Source organism: Drosophila elegans, unplaced genomic scaffold (assembly GCF_018152505.1).
Source record: "Drosophila elegans isolate 14027-0461.03 unplaced genomic scaffold, ASM1815250v1 contig_208, whole genome shotgun sequence".
NCBI lineage: Eukaryota > Metazoa > Arthropoda > Insecta > Diptera > Drosophilidae > Drosophila > Drosophila elegans.
The window spans coordinates 24919-47949 of record NW_024545578.1 but is presented as its reverse complement, the minus strand read 5'-3'; the positions used below and the strand labels follow the sequence as shown (position 1 = coordinate 47949).

The 23031-nt window shown below is 36.1% G+C and overlaps 2 protein-coding genes across 11 annotated transcripts; one reads left to right on the top strand and one right to left on the bottom strand.

Annotated features, from left to right (window-relative positions):
• Positions 1 to 569: 569 nt before the first annotated feature.
• LOC108145688 (probable G-protein coupled receptor Mth-like 14) lies at positions 570 to 3198 on the bottom strand. 2 transcript variants are annotated; one of them, XM_017271244.2, is made up of 8 exons: positions 3136 to 3198; positions 2582 to 2720; positions 2098 to 2508; positions 1853 to 2042; positions 1366 to 1789; positions 1222 to 1298; positions 1044 to 1165; positions 570 to 983 (listed from the first exon to the last, which is right to left on the bottom strand). In XM_017271244.2, exons 2-8 carry the CDS (start codon positions 2695 to 2697, stop codon positions 722 to 724), a joined length of 1602 nt encoding a protein of 533 aa, XP_017126733.1. In that variant the 5' UTR covers positions 2698 to 2720; positions 3136 to 3198; the 3' UTR covers positions 570 to 721. The 2 variants fall into 2 exon arrangements, 1 of the variants encoding a protein (XP_017126733.1); XR_005977191.1 differs by lacking the exon at positions 1044 to 1165 and having other exon boundaries at positions 908 to 983; positions 1361 to 1789.
• A 728-nt stretch (positions 3199 to 3926) lies between these two features.
• Positions 3927 to 21641, top strand: LOC108146157 (nucleosome-remodeling factor subunit NURF301). 9 transcript variants are annotated; one of them, XM_041707906.1, is made up of 14 exons: positions 3927 to 3947; positions 4493 to 4882; positions 6368 to 10291; positions 10374 to 10757; positions 10820 to 11152; positions 11214 to 12641; positions 12705 to 12835; positions 15416 to 15608; positions 15660 to 16019; positions 16075 to 16594; positions 18325 to 18435; positions 18497 to 18860; positions 19495 to 19579; positions 19636 to 21641. In XM_041707906.1, exons 2-14 carry the CDS (start codon positions 4594 to 4596, stop codon positions 19815 to 19817), a joined length of 8304 nt encoding a protein of 2767 aa, XP_041563840.1. In that variant the 5' UTR covers positions 3927 to 3947; positions 4493 to 4593; the 3' UTR covers positions 19818 to 21641. The 9 variants fall into 9 exon arrangements, with proteins under 9 accessions (XP_041563840.1, XP_017127520.1, XP_041563838.1 ...); XM_017272031.2 differs by having other exon boundaries at positions 3928 to 4410; positions 15416 to 15563; positions 15654 to 16019; XM_041707904.1 differs by having other exon boundaries at positions 3928 to 4410.
• The last annotated feature ends 1390 nt before the right edge of the window (positions 21642 to 23031 follow it).

The window sequence follows — 23031 nt, the reverse complement described above, 5'->3', positions numbered from 1 at the left end:
ATCAGCATCACTAGGAGAGTCGATATAACCAAGTCCATCTGTTCGTCCGTCCGTTTCTACGCAAACTAGTCTCTTAGTTTTAAGGCTTTCTGCATGAAACTTTCCCAAAAGTTGTCTTTCTATTGCAGGTAGTATATAAGTCGGAATGAGGCGGATCGGACGACTATAGCATATAGCTCCCATAGGAACAATCGGAAAAATAAATAAAAAAAATTATAACTTTGTTGTTTTTTAATTTTTTTTTAGTTCTTCGACATATAGTAATGGTTAAATATTTAAGAATTACGGTTTAAATTTCATCAAAATATATAAAATAACTATCTAATAATTGAGCTGCAAATCATCATAGCTTCAATATTTTTCAACATATACCCAAGTAAATCATAATTTTAATGTTTCAAAAGTATTAAATTCTTGCAATAGCTGCAAGGGTATATGAACTTCGGCTTGCCGAAGTTTGCTTCCTTTCTAGTTTTGTGATTTTTTGTTTTATAAAAATCCTAGTTATAGTTTTTATAGCTGTAAGGGCGTATAAAGTACGGTTTGCAAGTACTGTTGAACCTAACAACTACAGGGAATAATATTTCATTTATAACTATGTTACTTTTATTTTTTATATCCTAACTTTCTTGTGCTCTTCCCAATCATTTTGTTGGGTGAAAAAGTTTTCAATAAAGAAAATTATTAATTGTAATAAGTATTTTATATATTAATTTAATCTCTATGTGGGACTGTTATTATTACTAAGAGCTTGGAGTTCGGTGCCTTCAATTTCGTGGGAACCACGATCATACCACCACCGTAAAATTATTGTGCGACGTCTCCTTACAACAAGAAATATAAGCAACACCCAAACGCCTTGAAGCCCATTCGCCATGTCGCAAAGTAATAGGTAATTAGAATTCGATCCTGAGTAAAATGTGACTATTTCGAGTAGCCAGCTTATGACCATAATTATTCCAAGTAAGCTGACACATTTGGCGCTGGAAAAAGTGAATAGCTAATCATTATCAAAGTGTGAATGAAATAAAATCTACACTCACTCCTTTTTTACATCTTCGTATTTCTGTTGATCAAACAATAAATTTTGATGAACTTGACCCATCTTTTCAGCTTTTTCGTATCTATTTATACGTTGAAATCCAAAGAATGATATGATGTTTAGCTGAAGATGTACGGCGAGTGAAATACATGAGATGTAGTTTGGCTGAATTAGCTTACCAAAAAACTAAGAAAAAGGACCGTGGAAACTGGTGGTATAAAGTAGCGTTGCGAGTCTCTTATTGATTCCGTGAGACCTTTAAATAAAAAATATTATTTAGTTAATAACTTAAATTATTAAGGTAAAGATAAAGGTAACCTTGCCTTGGAGAAAGTAAGACGGCATTCCTGGTAATCCCTTTTGAACTGTTAGCGCAACTATTGTAGCCGGTCCGGAAAAAGCTAAACCAGTGTAACATGCAAAATTAAACGTTACCCAGGACTTTGAAAGCTGAATGCAGCAGGGCAACTTGTACCACACATTTAAAAGAACATTAAAGCATATGCAAAAGTACCAGAAAAAGTAGCTTAAAATAAAAAACTGTATAACGTATCCAATAAATCCTTGGTTGGGAATTCCATATATGTGTACGACGGAGTGCACAAAGTATCCAGAAGCCAAACACATTGACATCAAACTTAGGGAGAGACCGTGCAAGTTACGCAGTGAGCGAAGGGTCATGTGTAAGTAGCTAACTAGTAGAAGACAAGGCATAGATATAAGCATTAAAACGGCAACAAAAACAACCTGGAATGAGTTTTCATAAATTAGTTTTTTGTAAAAAGAGTAGTCTGGGTAATCAATACTTACTTTTGCGAAAGCAATTTGTTCTTCAACTTGTGTGACACACGTGAACGCAAAAAAATGCCCTGACTTATCAACATCCAAGCAATAGTTTTCTTCAACTGTGTAAGACTCATTGCCAAACTTGTCAATAATTAACAAGGAACCGTCTTGCAAAACAAAAAATACGTCCTCCTGATCGTCATATTGAAGGGAGCTAAACTTGAAGAATTTTTACTTTGCTAATTACACTACATTCAGTTATTGAATACCTGTTACAAGGATTGCCGATGTCAATGTCTAGAGAAGTCTGTATTTCCAAATCTTCAATGCAGTTATCAAACAGAACTGCACTTATAATAGTTGGTCTAAAATTTATAATGCCGTTGTCACACATAGAATCACTTTGATTTTCGCGATAAATATCTAAATTTTCGCCATGTGGACAGCATTTTCGCAAACGTGAAGATTCTTTTGCTATAGGTTGTTTTCTGAATTTTTCACGCTGAGAACAATCTGACGGGGCTGATGGTTTTTCTTTAGGACTTTGAAGCGGTGCAAGGGATGAATGCTTACTACCGATTGTAGTTTCAGTTGAATAGCTTTCGTCCACAACAGATGATAATGATATTGCGTCCCATACGACAGTAGAAGTTACTTCTAATATGTCTTTATGAATAATACTGATAGAATATTTAAGAATATGAAAAAAAAACATATCAAGTATTTTTATTTTAAAGAAAGATAATTTCTTACCTTGAATTTTGTGAATCCTTAAAATGGTTGTGCATATCGGTCTTCTGTGCCAATGCTTTGGAGTACGCTTTTAAACTGATCAAAGCCAGGACGATTTTCCAAAAACCTAAATTCATTTTGATTACCCTTTTATATCAATCTGGAATGATATACATGAAAATTATAAACTTTTTAGTTTGGAAATAGTAACTTTGCGGTTTCAAGTCCGAGGACAAAAACAAAAGTAAACAAAAGCTTTTTACGTTCATTTATTGTTAAAAAAAAGAAATATGCATTTATCTTATCTTTAAGAAACCAAAAGAATGAGTGTTATTCCTTCCTATTTTTATGTTATCTTAATAAAACATATGACGTCAGAATGCCGTGCAAGTTAGCTGGAACCACATTCTTTAGAAATGATTAAAACTCATCGAATTATATTAGAAAACTCATATTTAAAGATACACTTATAATAATAATATGACGGTATAAATTTTTGATGACTTTCTATTAAAATTAAAAGATAACTTTTTCATGGCCAAATAAGCCTGTCATGTAAATTAAAGTTTACGCACATGTGGAATAATAAAACTTTTCTGGTAACTATATGGAATGCAACCACTGAGGTTGAATTATAAAGTAATACTAGCGAATAAACAGTCGGTATTCCACCGAAGAATCGGGTTGTGCAGGTGATAAGATAACAATGTGTACAGGGCTACAAAATCAGAAGTTTACTGGTAAGTTTTTAAACTATTTTTTAAATACTCTGTTTTTTACTTTGTCCAATTTTTAATAACCCTTTTTTTTAAATTCATCAATTTAAAGCCTGAGTACCGAATTTACCTAAAATACTTTGTTTATTACTTTGTCCAATTCTTAATAAACCTTTTTTTTAAATTCATCAATTTATGGTAAACCACTGAAATAAACAAAAAAAAAAATTTTGTTGCTTAAAAAAGGAATGTTTATTGTGTTTTTAATTTTAAATTTTTAAAAGCTTTTTCAGTCGAAGCGTGGCAATGGAATTTTATTTTGTCCAACTTATTATCAAAAGTATACTTTCAAGGCATAGCTAAAAGAAACGATAATTCATTACTTAAGCTATAGTTATTTTTTTGTTTAGATAAAACGCTACATTTGCTTGTTTAAAAACAAGATTTTAAAGGTTTGTCCCAAAATCTGGCGCTCAAATTCAAAAGGCATCCAATTTTGCGGTTAGGGGTAAATATCGAAAGCAACCGTGTCAATATCGTTCGTGCAACCGTAGGCAATCCGGTACCAAAACCGAACGCAAGGTGTCGCTCGCAGCACCGAGAAATAGAAGGGTCGCTGTGATTGGCCGACTGTACACCGTCTCCAGTTGTGTTCAGAACTGAAATGTTAGGTAAAAGTGGCTCTCGCAGTTTGATGAAGACAGTTTAAAATACTTAAAAATATTGTGTTAAACCCTCTGCAATTGTTCACCAACATGCTGGGTAATTTGTACATCGACAAGAAGCGTTGATTCTGAGAGAAGTGGCATTTTTGCAGTCGCGAATATTTTTTCCGTTCTTTAAATGGCGGACAATGTGCGTTGGCTTCATTTCCTCGCACACACACACACGCGCGAACTCTCGGTGCTGTCCAGTGCGTTTGCCATCGAATATTAGAAGCTCGGAATGTTTTGAATATACGTACATGCGTACACCTACTATATTTAATCGGAACTACATATTTATGCTAAGCGAAACAAGCTGTTTTGGCGGGTTTTCGTGTGCCAAGTTTGCCCGATTCGAACAAAGTGAAGTGCATGCAATTAGCTGCTGGGAGGCTGATCGATTTTTTTCCGCATAGGCCGTCGAGTAAATGTGTGTTTGAATGTGTTTTTAGATGAAAAGCGAATTGGTCTGCGGTGGCAACTTGTGCTAAATGCTCCAACTCTCGTTTCAGATTTACTGTGCGGTTCCGATCTAAACCAAATCTGAGCACCCACAGACTCACCCAAGCCCAGAGGCCAGATAAAGCAACAGAGACAAGGAAGAACAGAAAAAATGAGCGGACGCGGCAGCCGTAAACGTGGTCGGCCGCCAAAGACGCCCAACGAGCGGGCCACAGGGCGCTTCAACTACCAGCTGCTCAAGAAGCCCAAGTATCTCAGCGAGGGCAAGTCGCAGCCCAGCACGCCATCTGCCTCCAGGGGTATCTCTCCCCAGAGCGACGAGGGCAGCAGGAGCAGTCACAACAACCACAACCGCGGAAATCGCGGGAGCGCCGCCAAGAGGGGACGCGGTCGCAAGTCTACCGTGCAGCCCAACACCAGCAGCTTCGCTGGAAGGAAAGGTGGGTATCGTTAGGCTACAGACTTGGACTACCCCACCACTAGGGGTTTGTCAGGGGCTTCTAGAGCTGTATATATCAACATCCAGGCTCAAAGTGTCCAGGCCATTCGGTACTTCCTACGCGATTTATTAGCTTCCTTAAAAAAGCCGAATCACGTTGGTTTCACAAGTAATGGTTTGGATCAAGCGGCTTTGTTCTACAGCTTGTAAATCATATTTATATATTTTAATTATAATGTTGGAATATTTGTTGTTTTGTAGAAAAATATCGACTGATAATCAAATCACTATTAGTTGTAATAATATAATTGGATATAAGATACATTCTAACAGATTGTTGATTGTTTTTTTTTTTTAATTGGTCTGTTTGTGTAGTTGTCAGTTACATCGACGGCCAAAATGTATTCGAACAGTTTTAGAACTGTGTATGCTTCAAGGGGTTACATGGCTACATGGCTATTATTTGTAATAATGTTTTCATATAAAATATTTTAAAAATTCATATTCAACTAAGCTTTTGTGAAATTTAAAAAAAGGCAAAACTTTGCTATGAGGCCGACATTTCCGGCAGTCCCTTGAAAAAAAGGATTGGCAGCAGAACTTTTTGCAAGAAGTATCAGAAGTAAAAATAAATATATCAAAAACTAGTTTATAGGCGAAAAAATGTATCTCCAAAACTATCACTCGGATCAACTTGAAAAAAATTGACACCATATTCTAAAAATGTTTTGGAATTTAAGAATATAAAAAAAATTAGATTTTTTTAAACCGCGAAGGCGGCGTGACGGATTACTTCCAAAATATTTGTTAGTATAATCAGGTTTACATTACTTGCTCATCTTCCAAAGATACATCATTTTATGGTGTAGATTTTCTAATGTGTAACTTAAAACACTAACATTGGTTATACCTTATAATTGTTAGTAGATATTTTATGATACCAAGATTAATACAATGACACAGATTTGAACTAACTATGAATGTTGCCTCCCAAATTGGCGCGTGCCTGAAATATAAAAGAAAGATTTTGAAAAGTATTTTAAAACCATTAACCTTGGCGCAAATATAAGGTAATTAAGAGAAAACATACAAACGAACCTGCCGAATTTACAGTAACTCTATCGGTTTAAAAAAAGCCTGCATTGATATTGATCAATTTATTTGGTTTGTTTGATGATCACTAACTAGGGGTAAGTAACTGTCAATAGTATAGTTAAACTCTTTTAATTTGTTAATATCGATAAAATTAAGATATTTTGATGGTATACTAGTTTTGAAAGTACAAATGGCAAGTATTCGTGACTTCATATTTTACTGGCACACGCCGACCACATTGTAACGTTAACTATCGCCCGATTCATAACAAAAGCACCTGAGCCCCACCAAAGTAGCTTAACAAAATGACAGGTTATATATTAGGCATTTCCTTGAATAATAAAAGGTAAAAATATTTTTTTTTAATATATCTACTTGTCTTATATTATAGGGTATGAGTCAGAATATCACTACGGATCTGATTTTGGAGAGTCTGAAGAAGACAAATCAGACAATGAGGATGACATGCTACTTACACCCAGTGATGACGAGAGCCTGGAAGCGGCCAATGAGAGCGAATCTGAATTCTCCGTATGTAGCTTCAACCAAAATGGAGTTAGTCGTCCTCTTCGTCCGCCTAGCCCAGAACCTGTATGGCTGCAGGAAGGTCGGCAATATGCAGCGCTTGAACTGCCCGATTCGTCGGAGGATCTATCTATAGCCAACGTCTACGTTTTGCGTGCACTTAGTATTTATGAAGTACTACGACGTTTTCGCCACTTAGTCCGCCTCTCGCCATTCCGATTTGAAGACTTTTGCGCAGCCTTAGCTTGTGAGGAGCAAAGTGCGTTATTGGCAGACGTACATGTTATGCTGCTAAAGGCGATCTTACGCGAAGAGGATGCTCAGGGTACACATTTTGGCCCCTTAGATCAAAAGGATACTGTTAATATAAGTCTTTACCTGATTGATGCTTTAACGTGGCCGGAAGTTTTACGCAGCTATGTTGAAAGTGACAAGACATTTGATCGCAACGTGTTCCATATTTTAAGCCGAACTGAGTACCCCTATACGGGCATAGAAAGCCGTCTTGAAGTGCTCCAGTTCTTGACAGATCAATATTTAACGGCCAATTCCATACGCGATGTAATGCTCCAGGAAGGGCCCATTCATTATGACGACCATTGCCGAGTGTGCCACCGACTTGGTGATTTATTATGCTGCGAAACGTGCCCTGCCGTCTATCATTTGGAATGTGTGGACCCTCCAATGAATGACGTACCTACTGAGGATTGGCAGTGCGGGCTTTGTCGATCACATAAGGTAAGTGGCGTAATGGACTGCGTCCTGCCCCAGGAAAAACAGGGCGTGCTTATCCGGCATGATAGCCTGGGTGTTGATCGTCATGGGCGCAAATATTGGTTTATTGCACGCCGTATTTTTATCGAGGATCAGGCAGATTGCACTTGCTGGTATTATAGTACGATAAGTAAGCTAAAATTGCTAGTAAGCCGATTGGATTCCGAAGAATTGGAAACTCGGCTGCATAGCAATTTAACAGAACGACAAGGCGAAATCGAACGCCAAATGAAACTTACTGAGTCTTTAACCAACGAGCACAAACACACTAAGCGAAGTTTAATCGAAATAGAACAAGAGGCTACAAATGAATTATTTGAAAAAAAGGAAATGGTTGAGGATGCTGAAGATGGTGAAGCCAAAACCGAAACCCATTCGATAGAGGGATCAAAAAAACAGGAAGAAAGCAAAATGGTAACTCGTCAGAAATCGAATCAGTTGAGTACTGGTACGCTTCATTTTAAACTTGGTATGGAGCAAGGATTCAAAAATTATGTTAACCAGTATTCAACAAACCCAATTGCCCTCAACAAGCCGCAACGGAACGAGGAGCGGGATAAGCGCCGTCATTTGTCCCACAAGTTTTCGTTAACGACTGCTTCCGATTTTAAATGGATTGGGATTACCATGGGAACTACCGAAAATATGATTACAACGCTTAGACAGACGTTGATTAACTTCGAATCCAATATTGCAGCTCCATTTTTAAACACAAACTGGGTGGTTAACAAAAAAGTTTGGAATTCTGCTGTAATGAATGCCCGCCGCGCATCGGATTTTGCAGCCGTATTGCTACTGTTTCAATCGTCCCTAAAGAGTGTTGTTTTTGCTAATGTCTGGCACGAACAACTTGGTCATACAACTTTGCATCGCATAACAAGTGCCGAACGAGAAGAGCGAAAAAAACTGGAAAAGCGCGAGAAACGCGAGCGGGATGATGAGGAAGAACGTAATCGCCTAGCATTCAACTACATAAAGTATACCCTGGGTCTTAAGCATCAAGTCTGGAAGCAAAAAGGAGAAGAATATCGTGTTCACGGCCAGTGGGGTTGGCTTTGGCTCTCAAGCAGTCGTCGCTGTGGTGTTCGTGCCCGCCGACCTCAACCTCTTCTACACAACAGAGTGTATGTCCACTACACAATGGGAGCTGAAAATGATGTTAATGAAATTATATTAGTCGACCCACGCACTCAGCGATTTATGCAACAATGTCAGTCAAGCAATATTGATGGTCAGGTGTGTCACTATTTACCGGAGCAATATACAAATGTAAAAGTAATCGAAGATGTTGAAAAAAAAATGATGGGCCACATCGATGTAAGTAAAGCACTTAATGCTCCAGGGCGTAGTTTTTATCCGAAAGTGGCTCGCAAATGTCGGTTAGATGATTTATTGGATCGTCGTATTAAACTGGCCGAGGTCGAAGAGCAGATTGCTTGTAACGATGCCTCTGATATAAAACCGCTTGTAATTTCGTCTCCACATGTTGCAGCCAACAACAAACAGACGTGTCTAGAGAAGCGATTACTCCGCCTTACTGAAGTCCCATCAAAGGGGGGTACTGCAAACGTAAACTTGGAACTAGTTAATTCGCTGGCTAAACAAATTCAAACAGTGCGCTTGCAATTTAGCCAACTAAATCGTTTTGCTAAGATATTTCGTTGCTACACAAAGGAGTGTAATACGAATTCAAACGCCGTATCCCAAATAACTCAAAATACTTGCTACTCGCCATTGTGTCTTCAAAAAGCGCGAGCCAAAAAAGAACTTTTGTTGTTGTTACGCAAGGCGCATACTGCAGGAAACGGCTCAAAAGAGACGGTTGCCGCTATATTGGGAGCAGTAAAAAAACCATCTATTCTCGAACAAAAGCTCACTGAGGGTAAGAGAGATTCCACTCAAGTAGTGACGGATGAATCAGATGATGGGAAACCAGGGGAATCCGAAGCGCCATTGGATTTACTCCAGGATTGGGAACACGCTCGCTCGAACGCTGTTCCTTTTACAGAATTATTATTAAGCGAATGCTTGCTGCTTGAAAAAGACTGCGGAACCAACGCAAGAATCAAAGAAGAAGATGATCCAAACGCCGGAAGCAATACAAATACAGACTCTAACACTCAAGACTCAGATAAATTGGATTATATCGAGAGTATGGATGTTTGCAGTAATGTTGAAATTGAGAGTACTGAAGACTCTATTGTAGCAGGCATAAACTCATCATGCTCAGGAGCTAACGCAGAAGATATTGATGTGACAAGTGGATGGCGGCGAAAACGTAATCAAAAATCTAAAAAAACCTATATTGGTACAAAAGATGTTTTGGATCAGACGTTAGACAAGGACATACCACTTAACAAACAGAACCGCAGATTTCCAATCACTGCACGATCAGTAAAACGCGAATGCGTAAAAAAATATGACCGGGAATATTTTGATAATGGAAAGGAGCGCGTCTATTCCTCTAATTCACCTCGGGGTCGTGTATACCTTCTTAGTGCCCCTTCCAAGTTATACGAGCAAGCTTTAAAAACAGAGGACAAAATGACAATTTCAAAAAAACCATCATATTCACGATACCCTCTTATCTCAAATTTCCTTACTCATAAAAAGAAACGAAGCCTATTGGTGCTGCCGCGTTTCGAGCTGCTTAAGCTGGCCCGTCTGGGAGGAAAATCATCAACCAATGGTTTTCATCACGCTGCAAAAAATAACACTATCTGGCAATATCAGTGCTCGCGTCCCCTTTTCCGAACGTGCTGGTCCTATCGCACGTCTAATGCTACTTCGTTATCCAGTCTAGCTCTTCAACTTCGAATATTGTGGTCGTGTCTTCGCTGGGACGATATGATAGCGAAGCCTCCTTCCACTGATGGGAAGCATCAGGTTACGACGGAAACTGAAATTGTAACTTTAGAGTTGTTAAAACTTCGACATGCAGGACGCTACGGCGAAAAAACTAGTTATTTGCGGCGAAAAGTTGTCATTCCACTTGAAATGCCTAAAACTATAAGAGGTAAGTTTAAAAATTTGTGTGCATAAACATACAATTCTTTAAAATATTTATTTGTGCTTTCTATAACATATTAACTTTACAGAAGTAACATCCATAAGATCCGGGCTGCGAAAACGAAAGCGCGCTGAATCCCCCCAGCCAACTGAGCCACAAATTACCGAGGAATGGGTCGAGGAAGATAAACTAGAACTATGGGAAATTAAATTTATTGGAGAGAAACAGGAAAAGGCACGCTTATCAGCGGTAACGCGATCTGTAGCATCCCGACAACTGGAGGCAAGTGGTACTATGGCTCCAAGCACTTCAGCTAATGGAATTTCAGGCGGCGCTGGTCGCGTCCAATTGACACCAAAATCGAGTGAAGATGTAAAGGAAAAAATGGAACAACAATTGAAATTGCAACGCGCAGTTCACCAGCAGAGAAAATTGGTCGGCACTAGCGAAGTCACTCGTTCTGTAACCCCAGGTAAGTTATTTTAAATGAGCGTTGTGTGTTGACTCTCTAAACGTTTCTTTTAAATGATTTAGTTAAGGGCCAAGTTATTGGTAGTAGGCGTGTCATTGTCAAAAACCCTGATGGAACAACACGAATCATTCAGCAAGCAGTTACACAAGTTTCACGAACAGCAACAACTACACCAAACACGCCATCGACAGCGACTGCATCCTCCATGGTAAACAACATGTCTGGCACGCAATCTACTTCATCTACTCCTACACCTCATAAGGTGCAAATCATAAGGGGGCCAGATGGCAAGGTCAGCGTACGCGGATTAAACCCTGGTCAGCAGCTTGTTCAGATGCCGGACGGAAAATTGCATGTGCTGACTACCACAACTACATCAAATGTAGCAGCGCAAGGTATGTCTTATCTTAATATCAGCATATTATTAAGTTTAGTAAAATGCATTAATATTTATAGGAAACAAAATAAAGGTTCCCATCAGGCCGGCTTCTACACCGTCATCACCAGCAGTAACGTCAGCACCGACTACTGCAAATCCAGTAACACCAGTAATAAAACAAATTGCAGTTAAGCATGTCGCGAAGAATTCCGGGACTCAATCTGTAGCATCTTCACAGCGTGTTGCTTTACCGCTGGCACAAATTAAGAATAAATTGTTGCTGGCCCAACAGCAGCAGCAAGCGGCAGTGGCATCTGCAACAACAACATCTTCATCGCCGTCCGTTCAAAAAGTAGTTTCAAAAGTGGTGAACACGAGTTCCTCTGGACATAACCTCCAACAAGTATTCGTTCAGTCCGGTTCAAAGTTGGTGGTAGGCCAAAACGCACAGGGTCAAAAAGTTATTATATCCACCTCACCTGCACAACAACAAGGCTCATCACCAGCTCAACAGCAACAACTTGTGCAATCTCAAGTTCTTTCACAACAAATTCAACAATCACCTCAGCAGCAAATCTCAATGACCCAGGTCGGAAGTCAGCCAACGCAAAAAGTAATCCAGCAAATTGTTAACACCAGCAACGTCCAACAGCAGATTGTAGTTGGCGGACAACGGATCATTTTGAGCCCCGGTCAAACAATAGTCACTCAGAGAAACGTGCCGCAGAGTCAAGCGTTGCAGATGGTTCAGCAGCAAATTCAAACCCAGCAGCAGCAGCAACAACAGCATGTTGCTCAACCCCAGCAACAATTTGTTGTCCAATCAAACCAGATTGTTCAATCTTCCCCAAGTACACAAACGAAGTTGGTTAAACAACTTGTGGTTCAACAACAATCACAGCCAGCTATTGAAGAAAAAGCTCAAATCACTACAGTAGATGTTAATGAATCTGGTACGCAACAAGTGCTAGTTCCAAACTCCACTTTAGCCCAGCAATTGGCGCAAGGCAAATTACAGGTGGCCACCGTAAACGGTCAACAAGTTATCGTTAAACCATTGGGAAATAATCAGGCGCAAATTGTAGCACATATAAAACACCAAGGCGATGGGAACGCTCACATAGTAACAAATAATTCAGTCGCTGCAATGGCGCAAGCAAGTCCACAAAGCTCACCAGTCAAACAGCAAGCCCTCCAATCACAAAGTCCTCAGGCTGTCGTTGTCCAGCAGCAGCAAATCCCTCAGCAGTCAACCACTAACTATGATAACTCAATCACTCAACAGCCCGTTGTTGCCCAGGGACAAGCCCAGCAGCAACCCTTAAGTGTTGAAGAAAGTCTTCTTCAAAATCAGCCTCCTGGAACAGTTATTAAATGTGTTACCGCTCAAGTATTGCAAACGGAGCATGGGCCTCGCATAGTATTGCAGGGCCTGGTAGGCAACGACTTCACGGCACAACAATTGCAACTAGTGCAAACTCAGGTGAAGCAGCAATTAATGAAGGGTGAGTAGTTAGGATTTATTTATAAAAAAAAACTACTGTAACGGGTTCTTATATTTATTACAGCTCAAGAATCAAATGGCAAACTCGGTGTTCTAGGCCCAACAAAAATATATTTAGCGGTTCAGCCGGAAACTTCAGTTCAATCACAACCACCTCCTCTTACCCCAGTTCACCAATCGGCTACGCATCAGCAAGTGAGTAGTTTTTAATTGTAATTTTAATGCGAAAGAAGCAGTTAGAAATAGATCAGGACTGTTAGGAGTAGATTTGCTGATTCTCGCCCGAAATGCCAACTTGTTTCTTGTTACATTCTATGTTTAAGTTAAGTTAATTTTTTATTAAACCTGAGAGGCATGTTGCTGCTTTACTTGCACTTTTTATACGTTTCGTTTGGTACCTTTAATTAGTTTGTTGATTTATAATGAACGTGTTTTTAATATTTGCGTTAACACATTTGTATACATTCCTAAGCAATAATCTAAAAAATTGTATTCCCGAGTACAGCAACAAAGACATTAATAAAATATGAACCAAGGCTTTTTTTGCAACATAATTATTCAACAATCAATTCTAATCGAAGAGTTCGTGATGTTTACAAATACATTATACCAATTAGTTAATACAAATAAAACATATTTATTTTGTCCATTTAATTTCAATAATATAACAATGTATTTATCTTAAAATGTGACTATATTATTAAATATAAGTAACTATTGAATAGTGAGTAGCAAGCACATTAATTTACTAAAAATAATTCAGATCTTATGTTTTAAGCGAAGGCAAAAGTATTAAAACAACTCTGTTTCAATTAGATTTTCTTGCCTGGGACACTTGGTTTCTATTTAATACATAATATAATTGTAAAATGTAAAGCGCTTTTTGCAATAAAACCTATAACTAATTATGACCAGCTCTGTTTCTTTTCATTCGAATAAACATACTTTTCCATATGGCGTTGTTTAAAGTTTTTAAACTTTGTAAAACATTTTTTATACCATATAAATGCAATTGAAATTCTTACAATGCTTTACTTCCATTTCAAAAGCCAAAACCTAATTTTTTATTTTTTATATACTCGATTAATAATTTATTTTAAAGGTTAGCTTTTCACAGAAAAAGTGACGTTTAATGCGATTTCACTCTGTTTATTATATATGGCTCAACGCTATTAAACGCCTTTTTGCTATGTATTAAAACATACCTGTAAACTTTCAAAAGTTACGTTTAGAAGTGTTTTAACCTTGTTGGTCACCGATTTAGAGTTTCGAGTTCGACATCTAACCAACGGATAATTCTTTAAAATGCTGATACTGTTATCATCTTTGATAGGAACGACTCAAAATGTTTAAGCATAGTCTCAGACAGTTATGCTTTAAAACAAGGAAAACCAAATTTTAAAAAATTAAAAAGTTAAATAAAGCGTTTACCCTTATCCCCTTCAATAATTACACCCAGAGAGTATAAATCGTTATTTAAAGCAAGAAAAACAAGCCAATTAAAATCTTAGAAAGAATAATTGACAATAAATATTAAAATTTTTACAAACTACTACTACATTTTTTAATAAACTACTAAATAAATTGAGTAAAATATCGTACGCAAATTTCTACGTGACAAAAGAATTAATTGGTCTGAATTCTTGCTTTAGTTGTTTCAGCTCATTAAAATAAACACACACTATAAATTCAACGATATTTCAAATTTTAAGTCGTGTGTCTTGTGTTTTAAAGATATTTATGCCATCTAGCTATACTTCGATTTTCCTTAGTTCCATAACTATAAAATCAAAAAATGAAGTTTAAACTTTTGTGAATTTTTGTTTCTGAATTAGTTGGATGATTATGTTCAAATTGGCCTTTGTGTTGACAAAAAGCGCATGCTTCATATATAGGTATGAAGATAACTCTTCAAACATAACTTATAAATCAGTGCAAGAATACAAATTACAGAGCTAATAGGCTATAAATATTTACCAGAAATCAGTTGAATCAGTTGCAAATGATTGCATTCAAATTAAATTGGTCATAATTTTAATGGCCAAATTAAATTTCCGTCTTAAATCAAACATGAATTAAAATACGAATTGCTGAAGAGATTAACCCCACGCAGAGTTTTAGTTGGCTGACAAATTTGAAGTTATACAAATCAAAGGCAAGTGTCGCTCTCTTAAATGGCAAATTAAATGAAGTTTTCTCCATATAAACGCATGTGCTAAAGTCGCGATTGAGGTAGTTTTTATAATATCCTTCAAAATAAACACAAAGGCTTTACCATTTTTATAATCATCTCATCTAAATCGAAATGAAGTTTACACTTGTCTAAAATTAAATTTCGACTTAACACTCCGAATACACACCTCACGTATCCTTCCACCATTTACATAGCATAATGGTCTCTAGCCACAATTTTGCATTATAATTTAAAATCCAATTTAAATACTATCTTATCTTTGTAATACAAAATATCTCAAATACCTTAAAATAAAATTCATGCTCTCACTGCTTAAAAATGTTTAACCATGCCTTAATGTCGCGTGTCAACAACTACAACTCCTAACTTCGTGTTAATCTCTTCGACAACTACGACCACTTCTCAACTATAATAACACATAAAAAAGGTTGCCTGGAGTAAATACTACAACTGATTCCTGATTAAAGTCAGGTAGGTGTGTCTGTAAACAAATTTTTCTAACACTTTTTTTTCGCACACGTTCATATATGCGCAAATAACTATTGATTCTGAATACAACTCACCATCTTGGAAACAATTAGGTTGGTGGCGGCGTATCAATTGCTTTTGTGGCGAACTCGAATTATATGTTGAATGAAATGAAAGAAGAAGTCTATGATGATGAATTCATCGTCGTCTGCAGTCCTCCAAACCAAATTGAACCCACGTCCCAAAATGAAGTAACCCAAGGTAGAATTTCAATAAGTGATTTGCCGTGCCACACCAACATTAGTTGTAAGCCAATTCTGCAAGCAAAAAAATTAAAAACGTATAATCTAGTTCTAGTTGAAGATCAAGACAATAGTGAACAGCATCGCCTAACATATGAAAGTGAAGACCTTAAACGATGTTCATTGCAGACCAACAACGTCGACAACGACTCGACTGCGCTAGCAACCTACGAAGCCAACCCAACTATTAGAATTAATTCCATAAACAATGGAAATGAACAGGAGCATAGAAAATGTGCAGAAACAGAAAAATCTAATATTTCAATTAACCAGCCCTTTGTCGGTAAATCTCTCCTATTAGAGGGCTTAGAGAATGACGAACCAGCAAGTCATTCCGAGATCGAGGCAACAGAAACAGACTTAGAAAATAACCAATGCGGGAGTTTTGTTGTTACCAGCGGCTATATTCAAGAGTGTAAGTATTATGAAAAATACTTTTTTTAAGATTAAAAAATTGTTTTGCTTTTTAGCTATTTCAAATGCTCTTAAACAAGGTAATCTGAGCCCAGAACTTGAAGAAAAACTTGTTAATATGCAAAAGCAACGAGAAAATGCAAATTCAAACTGTATAGATGATTGGGAATTAAGCTCAAAAGAAAGTGCAAGCCAAGTACTTACTCCAAACCAAGGCTGCTTTGTAACAAGAAATAAGAACAGCGATGACGCTGAATGGAAAATTCGAACTTCGTTAAAACGTCCAAATGCAATGACAAGTAATAATTTTAATCGCATTTTAAACAAAAATCACAGGCAGAATGAAGAGGTGACAGAACTCGGCGATCCAAAGCTATTGCAATTGGAACGACATAAAGAACTGCTTAAAAAAAGTATTTTACGTAAACGCTCCTTACTGGAACGTAATTTACAAAATGAAATACAAGAAGATGTTCAAACCAAAGTCCAGCGACATGTGCGCCCCTTAAGTGTAGCTTCACAAGAAGAACATAGCGAAAATGAAAGAAGTGGCGATCCTAACATGGACTTTAAACGGTAATTATTTTATTGATCTATTTACAGTTTTCGGGTGTAAATAAATAATTCTACCTTTGTACAATTGTAAATGCCTTACACCTCGCACCTAGGTACAAATTTTTATTTATCTTCAGAATATGCTCTCTTTTGTATTTAGGTACTTAAATATTTATATATGTTTTTGTGTTCAAATTAGCTTGATGTCACTAAATTCAGTATTGGTGTATTTTCACAAATATAGTCATAAATTATATAATAAATTAATATTTTACTGCAACTATAATATATGAGTAAATTTCACCGCATATGGAAGATATAAATCCAAAGCGAATAGAAAGTATAATTATTCAAATGCAACTTTGAGAAGAACCTATTGACCTCGAAATGATTAGTTGGTAAAATAATTGAATTAAAAAGCGTTTTTTTTACCTTGCGTTTTTAGCTTACCTAATACTTAAAGAATTGTGTATCTTTTACCTTACCTAACATTTTTTACGCAAATTTCTTGTACCGTACCTAGATCAAAAAAACTAGTACTTTAACAAACACTGTATATTTCTGCATTTGGTATTTACAAAATATACATTTAACATTTACCCGAACCAATTGCACTCTTCTATGCTAATTGGGTGCTCCCAAGTAATAGTCCTACACTAATTCCTCGGTGTATCTAAAAATACGAAAATTAGATGAATTATGAAGCCCACACGACTGGAACTACCAAATTTTGTGTGCAAAATTTTCTTAACACTCCGCCGCAATATCAAAAAGTACGTATTTTCACCACGACGAAAGTACCTATGAAAAACATTTCTTCAATAAACACAATTTTTATTTATTTTGGAATCTTCAGTTCTGTTGGATTTTATTTCGGCTGTAGTAGTATTCATTAAAATATTTAGTTTGATTTCTTATAGCATTAACACCACAATATTTTTTTGGTTAATAGTACTATTTTTTCAAATTCCAAAAACGGTCATGGGCAATCTTTAACAAGTTTTTAAAAATTAATGTTTTAAATTTAATTTTAAATTCATTAAATTTTGTAATGCTTAAGACCATAGATTTTTAATGTTCATTTCAAAAACAACCAAGGGATGTTCTGCTTGTTTTTTCATTGAAAAAAGTTTTAATGCAAGTCAACTTGATTTTATATTACATAACGTAGTAAAGGTTTCTTGACTGATTTAAAATGGAAGAAAAGACAGTAGAATTGGATATCCAAAATTTGTGTTTCAGTTCTAAAAAAAATTTGGTTTCAGTTCTATAAAAAATCTAAACAAATATCAGTATGATAACGGTTAAAACCGAAATTTAAACACACATAGATTGTAGATTCCAAAAGAAATTCAAGTTGAAATAAAGAAATTTAAGAAATATTAGAGGCATTTTAAGATCGGAGAAATTGTTTAAAATCAGACATTTAAACTTTGACGACATGTTTCAAAGACGTGGTCATTGTCCAAGCACATTTTTTTTATAACGCTTTGGTGCATTACGTAAGTTTTTCAGCAAAAAGAAATTGCGTAATTCCAGTTAAATGGGCTACATAATTTAATATGTCGCCAAACATAGAATTTCCGTATTCTTAGCATACCGCGCAATGCTTACCTGATGGAACTTAGGCTTGTAAGGGACTTTCACACAGAAGCTTGAAAAAGTACAAATGATTCGTGGATTTTATTGACTATGTACCCGTGTTATTTGACTGCATATACAAATTTAAACAAAATTAACAAAAACCACAGGACAGAGGCAAATACGCAGAACAGCAGGCATGGTGTCGGCAGGCCTAAGAAATTTACCAGGAAAAAGGAAAAGTTGTATTGCATTTGTCGTACTCCATATGATGACACAAAGTAAGTTAACAAAAATTTGTTTTTTTTTTATATCTGCCTTGATTTACAACTGTTAATTTAGGTTTTACGTTGGGTGTGACCTATGCAGCAATTGGTTTCATGGTGATTGTGTCAGTATTACCGAAGAAGCTTCGAAAAAACTTTCGGAATTTATTTGCATTGATTGCAAGAAGGCGAGAGAGACTCAGCAGCTTTATTGCAGCTGTCGTCAACCATACGACGAGTCACAATTTTATATATGTTGCGATAAATGTCAGGATTGGTTTCATGGACGTTGCGTTGGAATACTGCAAAGCGAAGCGGAGTTTATTGATGAATACGTGTGCCCTGAATGCCAGCGGAAAACAGATGCAAACTCCGATAACATAAAAAAACTTTCCCCCAATCAAATGGAAGAGCTTAAAAACCTAATTAAACAAATACAGGTAATAATTTTGAAGTTCTTCCAATGATTCGACTATGAAATTGTCAAATACAACTTTGTGGTCGGTTTCAATGCACTCGGAAAAATGGTCGAAGTAGTAACGGTTTGGGCACGAGATCTAAAATAGTGATCATCATCTTTGTTATATTTAGAAGGATTCTCAATTAAAACAAATTGCACCTTTCATTAACGCTAAGCAGCGTATAACCTTAAAAATGTTGTTCTTTTTTGTACCCTTGCAGTTTAATTTAACCATGTCCGTCGAACCATTATTTTAAAAGATATTATCAAAAACGTTAAGTTTTGGGATGGTAGTAGTGCCACTGCAGGCCCACAGATGGCGCCACGCAAAACCCGATTTTAATCTGGAGTAACGGGTATTCAGTAGTCGGGACACTCGACTAAAATTGGTGTACTACTAAAATAGGGCACAAAATACTTTAGTTAATATACCCTACATTCTGTTTATAAATTTAAAACGTTTTTACTGACACCGTCTGGTATTGGGGTCAGTAGCAAAAAGCGCGCTTTATAATAAGATTTAGGGATCACTTACTACCCATACTTCTTAACTACACTTGGCTCACTCTGCCCATGATTTTTCAACAAATATAATATTTATGTTGTTTTTATAGTTACACAAAAGTGCTTGGCCATTTATGGAACCGGTTGATCCGAAGGAAGCACCTGACTATTACAAAGTAATTAAAGAGCCCATGGGTAAGCTAAGCATAATAAATAAAATGTCAAATTTAAAATAATGTCATCCTTAACAGATCTCAAACGAATGGAAACCAAAATCGAATCAAACGCATACACTAAACTAGCCGAGTTTATAGGCGATATGACAAAAATCTTTGACAACTGCCGTTACTATAACCCGAAGGAATCTTCTTTTTATAAGTGTGCTGAGGCGCTAGAGTCATACTTTGTTCAAAAAATTAAAAATTTTCGCTAAAATGATTTTGGTCAAATCAGATAAGAAATCATTAAAAGAAGAAAAATAATATTGTAGTTTGTATATGATTCATATAATAACTTGAATAACGATTTCACAAATGTAGTTTTATTTTGAAATCCAATGTAACAGTTACATTCATTATTAGTTCAGATGCACGTGTATATTTTACAATAAGATCAATGTACATATTAACCATATAAACTTAAACGATTATTATATGAGTTGTAAAATAAAAAATATTTAAATAAATATTTTGTCCTTTACCAGATAACTTTAAAGTGAAAAGTAGGCTAATTACCATAAGACTTTTGTACAAAAAATTAAAATGTAAATAAACCCCTTTTTGCATTTGTTTTGAATAAATTTAAATTATATATCGTAATTTGATCTGACAGCTTAATAAATTAAAAGTAAAAAGCAAGCAAACTTTGGCAAACCGAAGCCTATATACCCTTACAGCTATAATAATAATGTAATCCAATTCAATCGAGAACTATAATGGATTGGCACTCACAAAAATAATATAAATGTTTTCTTTAAAAGAGAAATGTTCTTTAAAAATAAATATATTTTCTAAAATATGGAAATGTTTTCTATAATATAGATATTTAAATGTTTGTACCCTGACCCTAAAATAACTATTGACCCTTAAAATTAGAAACATTTCCTAAGAACTAAAAATTTTTCTTATAAAAAATAGAAAGGTTTAAATTGTGTTCTCTGATTTATGTTATTGCTTGCTTGGTCGAAACGAGAGATTCAATCTCGTGGCCTTGGGGTTAAGTCGTATAACCAGAAGTCTAAGTTTCGCAAATAAAAAACGCACTGCCGAGATAAACATATTTTTAAAATTTTTTTTGTACATTTATGATTTTTGGCGTAAAACTCAGTTTGGAGAAACAAAACAAACTAATGTTTTGAAATATGAAAATTATTTAAATATTTTTTGCATCATATGAAATATAATAACCATTAAGGAAATTGGTGTCTAATATCTTGACTGTCTTTTGCTTTGCCAAGCCTTTACACGCATCCATGGCGCAGTACAAAGTCGTCCAGCTTTCGATCTTCCTTTCCGTTCCTTCCGTTCTTACCGAGGAACACAAAGAAATGTAATTATTTTTATAACCTAGAGGGTATTTTAATTTCATTCAGAAGTTTGCAACGCAGTGAAGGAGACATTTTCAACCCTGTTAAATATGTAGACTCCTGATCAGCATCACTAGAAAATTCGATCTAGCAATGTCCGTCTGTCCGTCCGTTTTTACGCAAACTATTCTCTCAGTTTTAAAGCTAACTGCATTAAACTTTCACGAAGTAGTCTTTTTTTTTGGTTGCAAATAGAATATAAAGGACCTGCCCCCTCAAAATAGTAATAATATACTGCAAAAATAGTTTGGTTACCTCCTCACAAAAACAATTTTCAACAAAAATCGTTTTGCCACCGGCTCACCTCTTAAAAATAATTTATTTTTAAACATTTTTTCGTTGATTTTTGCAAATATGTGTGCCTTCTTCTTCACACAATTATTCACTTCCGGAAGAAAAAATCGGATCTCCCAAACTCCTTGTTGCTTTGAAATGCATTACCATTTTATTGCAATATCGCTGATATTTAAATTCTCTTTTCTTTATTAAAGACAATTATATATATAAAAAATTGTAGTAAATTAAACTTTCAGAAAACATTATGTATGTCTTTTTCGCACAAAAAAGTTTTGTCTAAAAAATACGGAATATTACCCACAGAAAAATTACTTACTTTAACGGATACCTCATAATAATATTAATTTTCAATAAAATTCGTTTAAGCAACGTCAACTTTTAAAAACTTTTTTTTTCAATAATTATTTTTTCTTTAGCAAAAGTATCAGCAAAAAAGCACCTAAAATCACTAGCATATATCACTCATTCATTGGAATAAAAGATTGAGAGAGTGATTTTTTTTTGCGTTTGCTATGATTGTTGGCTGACAGGTCAAGTTTCCGGCATCGCAATCATCTCTGCCAACGCCGCAGTCGGGATACTATCAAATTCTGATAGTTTTGAGCTGGGGTGCTTAAATTGCCTTATAGCAGTGCATTTACCAACACACAAAAAGATCATGAACACATTTAACGAAGTCAGTGTAGAGCCAAGGAAAAGACAAAAACAAATTTCATTTGATTCAGTCATAAAAAGTAACGAATTGGACCGCAATGATAAAAGGAAAAATTGTAAGTGTAAAGCAAATTGTGCCCAGCAAACTTAAGCATTGTGACGGCCCTCATATGTCCATAAGCATGTGCATTTATAAAAACAATTGTGCTCCATGTGCATAGGCGTGAGCACACCTGATTTTTGGCAGTGATGAGTTTCTAAAGCCAAACCAATCATTGGCGACGGCGGCGGCGTCGGCGCCGCTGTTCTTGTATTCCAATTGTTTGCATTTGCGTCTTTTTTTTGGTTCGTCTTTTTCTTTTCTTTTCTTGCATTCTTGGAACCTTCAGTTTTTCGGAAATATGCGAAGCGTAGTTGTTCTTTTTTTTTTTTGTGAATTTAAAATACACAAAAGACAAGCCAAACAAAAATTGGCTAGCCGCAGCAAGCGTCGGCGACGGCGCCTCACTAACGACAGCATTAGAAGCTACAGCTTTTACAACAAAATTTATTGTGCCGTCGGTTTTTCGGAAATGATACAAAGAAAAATTGTAAGTGTAACGCAAATTGTACCCAGCAGGCTTTAACATTGTGACGGCCCTCACATCTCCATAAGCATGTGCATTTACAAAAACAATTGTGGTCCATGTGCACAGGCGTGAGCACACCTGATTTTTAACAGTGATGAGTTTCAATAGCCAAACCAATCATTGGCGACGGCGGCGGCGTCGGCGCCGCTGTTCTTGTATTCCAATTGCTTGCATTTGCGTCTTTTTTTTGGTTCGTCTTTTTCTTTTCTTTTCTTGCATTCTTGGAACCTTCCGTTTTTAGGAAATATGCGAAGCCTAGTTGTTCTTTTTTTTTTGTGAATTTAAAATACACAAAAGACAAGCCAAACAAAAATTGGCTAGCCGCAGCAAGCGTCGGCGACGGCGCCTCACTAACGACAGCATTAGAAGCTACAGCTTTTACAACAAAATTTATTGTGCCGTCGGTTTTTCGGAAATGATGCAAAGAAAAATTGTAAGTGTAACGCAAATTGTACCCAGCAGGCTTTAACATTGTGACGGCC

What these genes read in the sequence shown, in the direction of transcription:
- LOC108145688 (XM_017271244.2), bottom strand. Translation starts at nt 2,697, where the DNA reads ATGAATTTAGGTTTTTGGAAAATCGTCCTGGCTTTGATCAGTTTAAAA. An exon ending in TCCTTTTTCTTAGTTTTTTG is followed by an intron (nt 1,166 to 1,221) that starts GTAAGCTAATTC and finishes GTACATCTTCAG; the next exon opens with CTAAACATCATATCATTCTT. An exon ending in TACGAAGATGTAAAAAAGGA is followed by an intron (nt 984 to 1,043) that starts GTGAGTGTAGAT and finishes CACTTTTTCCAG; the next exon opens with CGCCAAATGTGTCAGCTTAC.
- LOC108146157 (XM_041707906.1), top strand. Translation starts at nt 4,594, where the DNA reads ATGAGCGGACGCGGCAGCCGTAAACGTGGTCGGCCGCCAAAGACGCCC. An exon ending in GTGCCACACCAACATTAGTT is followed by an intron (nt 15,609 to 15,659) that starts GTAAGCCAATTC and finishes ATCTAGTTCTAG; the next exon opens with TTGAAGATCAAGACAATAGT. An exon ending in CAGCGGCTATATTCAAGAGT is followed by an intron (nt 16,020 to 16,074) that starts GTAAGTATTATG and finishes TTTGCTTTTTAG; the next exon opens with CTATTTCAAATGCTCTTAAA.